The sequence below is a fragment of the Ixodes scapularis genome, unplaced genomic scaffold, assembly GCF_016920785.2.
Source record: "Ixodes scapularis isolate PalLabHiFi unplaced genomic scaffold, ASM1692078v2 PGA_scaffold37__5_contigs__length_485616, whole genome shotgun sequence".
Classification (NCBI taxonomy): Eukaryota; Metazoa; Arthropoda; class Arachnida; order Ixodida; family Ixodidae; genus Ixodes; species Ixodes scapularis.
The window spans coordinates 401,379-406,759 of NW_024609865.1; the positions used below are offsets into that span (position 1 = coordinate 401,379).

Consider the following 5,381-nt stretch of genomic DNA (forward strand, 5'->3'; position numbering starts at 1 on the left):
CTGCAGCAGGCCAGCGGCGGGGGCGGAGCCCTCCCCAAGGCACCGAGACCCAAGATGGATTACGTCGAAGTGGCAGGTGAGGACATCTCACCGGAAGAGTGTACAGCAGAGGCCGGCTGGCTCGTGAGCCACCGACAACGGGGCACACGAGCCCTCAACAAGCTAGGCCTCACGGCGATGAGCACAGCCAAAAACGACGCAGGTGGCCGGACAGGAAACCTAAAACCACGTCAGAGACACAGGAAACAGCGTCAGCAACCAGCCCTCCCACGCGAGGACATAAAAATCATTCTGCGGCCACGATAGGGCCTCGATGTTACCAAGGTGAGCTCCGCGAGGCTACGCGACGGCGTATTTTGCGCCATGGGTCTCAAAGAGCAGGAAGCCGAGGGAGACCTGCTACGGGTCAACCCGGAGAAGAACATCATCGTGACAAGCACACCAAGCATGGAACGAGCTAAGAAATATAACTCCATTTCAAAAATCTGCATCGCAGGCAAGACCTATGAAGTCACCGCGTACGCGGCGCCGCCAGAGGATACTGCTAAGGGGGTTATACATAATATCCCAGATTATGACACCGCGGAAGACATTACGCGCAGCCTTGTCTACAACAAGAACCCTACCATCGTTCAGGCACAAAGAATGGGAAAAACCAACTCGGCGGTCATCGTCTTTGAGGGCAACAAAGTGCCCTATTATGTATATTACCGTGGAGCGGAGTACCGGTGTTTCTTACATAAAAAAAAGCACGAAGTGTGCTCCACCTGCGGAAAAGTGGGACGCCGCATGGACGTCTGCCCGACGCCCGAAGACAAAATATGCCGCTCTTGCGGTGCAAACAATCCACGAGAAGGGAATAAATGTGACCCCAAGTGTGCCCTGTGTTGTGGGGATCACCCCACTGGAGACAAAAACTGTAAGAACCGGTTCCAAACGCCGTACCTACTACGGAAGAGACAGCGAGAAAAAGAACGTCAGAATGGCGCTGGTCAATATGGCGGGCACCGAAACGCAGAGTCGACGTCCGTTCTGGGTGGCAGCGAGGGCGGCGGGAGAACGAAAGAAAGGGGGACGAGAGATCGTTCGGGCTCCTTCCCACGTCTACCCCACCGCGGATCAGGGAGCGACAACGACGCGGGACAGCGGCAGCAGCGCCGGTCAAGATCTAAGTCAAGATGCCGGAGCCCTAACACCCAAGGCCGACATGAGTCAAGATCGACATCCCGAGGCGGCCGACACGAGACTCCGGGAGGAACCAAGCAGAACAAGGTGAGCTGGGCTAGCACGGTCTCCCACAGCTCGGCTCCGCAGAATGCAAAGAAAAAGATTAGCAACCAAACTAGCGTGCAACAGGCAGACAGGCAGCAACAGGGGGAACTCACCAAAATCAAGCAAATGCTAGAGATGGTAGTCGCCGAGAATACAAAGCTAAAGGCTGAAGTGGCAAAACTAAGAGGAAGCGAAAACGCCGACAAACTAGTCCCCGAAACGCAGGGTCCCTCGAAATCGCAGGCCCCACCGCCAGACCAGGGCAAGGCAAACACACCACGACCCACACAGGTCCTGCTAGCTGAGGACTCGTCCAGTGACGAGATGGAAAACTCGGAGCCCGAGTCTCCTCCCCCGAAGCGTAAGGCGAAAGACCCAACAATAACAAACATCCCAAGGTTCCCAAAGAGAGCAGAAAAAAGGGACGCAGAGACACTGCAGCATTTCGGGGAGAAGCTGAGCGAAATGCTCACCACAAAATTCGAAGCCATGCTGGCGAAATTTGCCGAGAGCATAGGCACGCAAATCGCAGCACTTAACGCGAGGGTAACGGCGATTGAGGCCACCTCACCGCGCTTCACCGGCGGGGGAGGAGGAGCAGGGCCGATGAAATCCACCAAGCCTTACGCCAGACCCGTATCATTGGAAAGCGCTAGAACAAGCCTAGAAAGTACACAGCTTAAGGATTATGGCACCGAATAATCACAAATACATAATTTGGCAGTGGAATTGCCGCGGGTACCGCCGCAAAAGGGGGAACCTACAGCAATTCATAGACAATAAAATAGCAGGGGAGGCGCCAGACGTCATATGCCTGCAAGAAACGGGAGCTTTGGCTAAACTTTCGGGGTACAAACCGGACTACTGTGAGGATGAACCGGCCTCGGACGATAAACGTATAACAGTAGCGACCCTCGTTAGACGTAATCTACCGGTTATACGGCGCGATACCGGCATAACTACCGTGGACCACGTCCTCGTGGAGATCATCTCAAGCCAAATAAGGGGCATGGGAAGCCTATTTGTATTAACCGTATACAGCAACCCACGCAAGCAACATAGATTCGCGAACCTGTTTCGCAAGACATTAGACATTGCAAAGCGTCAAACACTAGTGATAGTAGGTGATTTCAACGCACACCACCCAGCCTGGGGATACAAGCGGGAAATGATCAAAGGACGGAATCTCTGGCTGGATGCCCAGCAGGAGAGGCTGTCTCTGGTCACCGACCCCGCGTACCCCACTAGGTTGGGAAACAGCGTATGTGCGGACACCACACCGGACCTAACATTCACAAAGAACGCTAAAAAGGAAGCCGAGTGGCTAAACACGCAGGAAAATCTAGGAAGTGACCACTATATAGTGGCCACAAAACTAGAAGCGGGCCCCCACAAACCAAAAAAGGGCACGCAGCTTAAGATCGTCGAGTGGGACGAGTTCAGGGAACTAAGAGCAGCCGAACGTTATTCATGCGAGGACAAAACAGGGACGCACGAGATTGAGGACATCGAGTCGTGGGTCGAACAGCTTCACACATGCGTACAGAAAGCAACAAAGACCATTCCGGAGGAAGCCGAACTAACACAAGCCGACGCTAAGCTTCTGCACATGTGGGAAGCGAAGCAAGGCTTGCAGAAAAGGTTAAACAAACAAAAACTAAACCGCGCACTTCGTCGACGTCTAGCGATCCTTAATAAAACAATAGAGGACTACGCAAACCAGCTGTCGCGCCAAAACTGGCACAGCACGTGCGACGGTATGGAACTACAGATGGGCCTTGCAAGAACCTGGAATATCCTTAGGTACTTAATCGACCCAGATAAAAGTAAGACCACGCAGAAACACAATCTAAGTAAAATTCTGCACACCTACCAGGGCACGAACGACGACCTAATCAAGGAAGTCCGCAACAGATACATCGGGACCAATCCAAAAGAACAACTTAGAACATACGCTGGAGCCTCGAATGAGACTCTTGACCATCCGTTTACGACGGCGGAGGTGCGGGGAGCCATACTAGGTCTCCGCACCAAATCCGTTCCGGGTCCGGACGGGGTAACAAACACAATGCTGAGGATTCTAGATGACGACTCCATCGAGGCTCTCACCAAGTACATGAACAAGTGCTGGAAGGACGGTAAAATCCCCGCACAATGGAAGACCGCTAAGGTTATCATGATACCGAAACCGGGCAAAAAGCTAAATCTGGAGACCCTGCGGCCCATCTCGCTCACCTCATGCGTGGGGAAGCTGATGGAGCACATAGTGTTAAACAGACTACACAAGTATATGGATGAGAAGGGACTCTTTCCCCATACCATGATAGGTTTTCGGCCCAGGCTCTCGACTCAAGACGTGATGCTGAGGCTCCAACATCAAATTATAGATGGGGAGGAATGTTCCCCGCTAGACACCAGGGCCATTGTGGGGCTCGACCTCACAAAGGCGTTTGATAATGTAAAACACACAGCAATTCTAGAGAACTTAAAACAGTTGGAGGTAGGTCAAAGGACCTACGACTACATCAGGGATTTTTTATCTGACAGGACGGTCACCCTGACAGTAGGGGGGGTTGAGTCTGGCGAGCTGGAGTTGGGGAGCAGAGGCACGCCGCAAGGCTCTGTCCTCTTGCCTTTCCTCTTCAACGTCGCTATGATCGGCCTACCCAGCCTCTTAGAGAGAATACATGGCCTAAATCACAGCCTGTATGCTGACGACGTCACACTCTGGGTGGCTGGCGGCAGCGACGGGCACGTGCAGGACACACTACAGCAGGCAATAAACGCGGTGGAAGGGTACGTGGAACCGAAAGGCTTAAGCTGCTCCCCACAAAAATCGGAGCTGCTCCTTTATCGGCCAACCTGGAGAGGGCAGAAAAAGGAAGCAACCACCGAAAAACCACGAATTCATCTATACGCTTGCGGGGGGCTGCCCATCCCGGTAGTACACAGCATTAGGGTCTTAGGCTTGAAAATTCAGGAGAACGGCCACAACATCGAGACAATCCGAACACTCGAAAAAAGTGTGTGTCAAACCACCCCCCTCATTTCGCGGATAGCCAATAGGCATCACGGAATGAAGGAGGGCAACTTAATCAGGCTGGTCCAGGCATTCGTCCTGAGTCGAGTAACCTATGTCGCTCCCTTCCTTGACCTCAAGGCAGATGAGCGCAATAAAATCAACGCTTTAATAAAAAGGGCTTACAAGCAGGCAATTGGCATACCAATCACGACCTCCAACGAGCGCTTTGAAGCACTAGGATTGCACAACACGCTAGACGAGCTTGTAGAAGCACAGAGGATAGCGCAGATGGAAAGGCTCACCAAGAGTCCGACTGGCAGACACATCCTCCAGACGCTACATATCAACTACGAAGGAAGACTCGGGGAAAAACACGACATTCCACCCGATATCAGGGGGCATATACATATCCCACCATTACCAAGAAACATGCACCCCGAACACAATACGGAACGCAAGCAGGCCAGAGCACAAGCACTAGATAAAAGGTTCGCACACCTCGAGGACGTGGTTTACGTGGACGCCGCAGATTACAGTAGTCGCGACGCCATGGCCATATCGGTAGTTGATAGAGAGGGCAAGTTAATTAATTCTGGCACGGTCTTCACGACTTCATCCGAGGTTGGGGAGGAAGCAGCCATTGCACTGGCAATGACCTCGTCCTCCCGGATCAAATTCATAGTAAGCGACTCCAAGCCGGCAATTTTAAATTACACGAGGGGACGCATATCGTCCGAGGCACTCAAAATTCTACGGACCGGTTTCCACGGAGATCGAGTTAGGGGAGTTTACATCGTGTGGGCGCCAGCTCACTCTGGCCTCCTCCCGGGGAATGAGAAGGCGCACGACGCGGCTCGAGGCTTTACCGACCGGGCCGACGTCACCAACATCTTTGACGCACACTCGTTCCGCCGGTCGGACAGAGACAGGCTGGTTGCCTATCGGGACGTGATTAACCACTACAGGCTGGGAAGGGCTAAATACCCCGCAGCAGACAGGACTCTGTCCAAATGGCAGGCAGTGGCGTGGCGCCTTCTTCAAACTAATACATTTCCAAACCCCGTGGCGTACAGTCACTGCTATCCGG

General features: G+C 53.1%; 1 protein-coding gene across 1 annotated transcript; it reads left to right on the plus strand.

Moving 5' to 3' along the window:
• Positions 1–363: 363 nt before the first annotated feature.
• Positions 364–5,146, plus strand: LOC115332399 (the record flags this gene model as incomplete). Its single annotated transcript, XM_040218318.2, has 2 exons — positions 364–1,908; positions 1,997–5,146. Coding segments are annotated over exons 1-2 (4,695 nt in total), but the record flags the coding sequence as incomplete, so codon positions are not given.
• Positions 5,147–5,381: the final 235 nt, after the last annotated feature.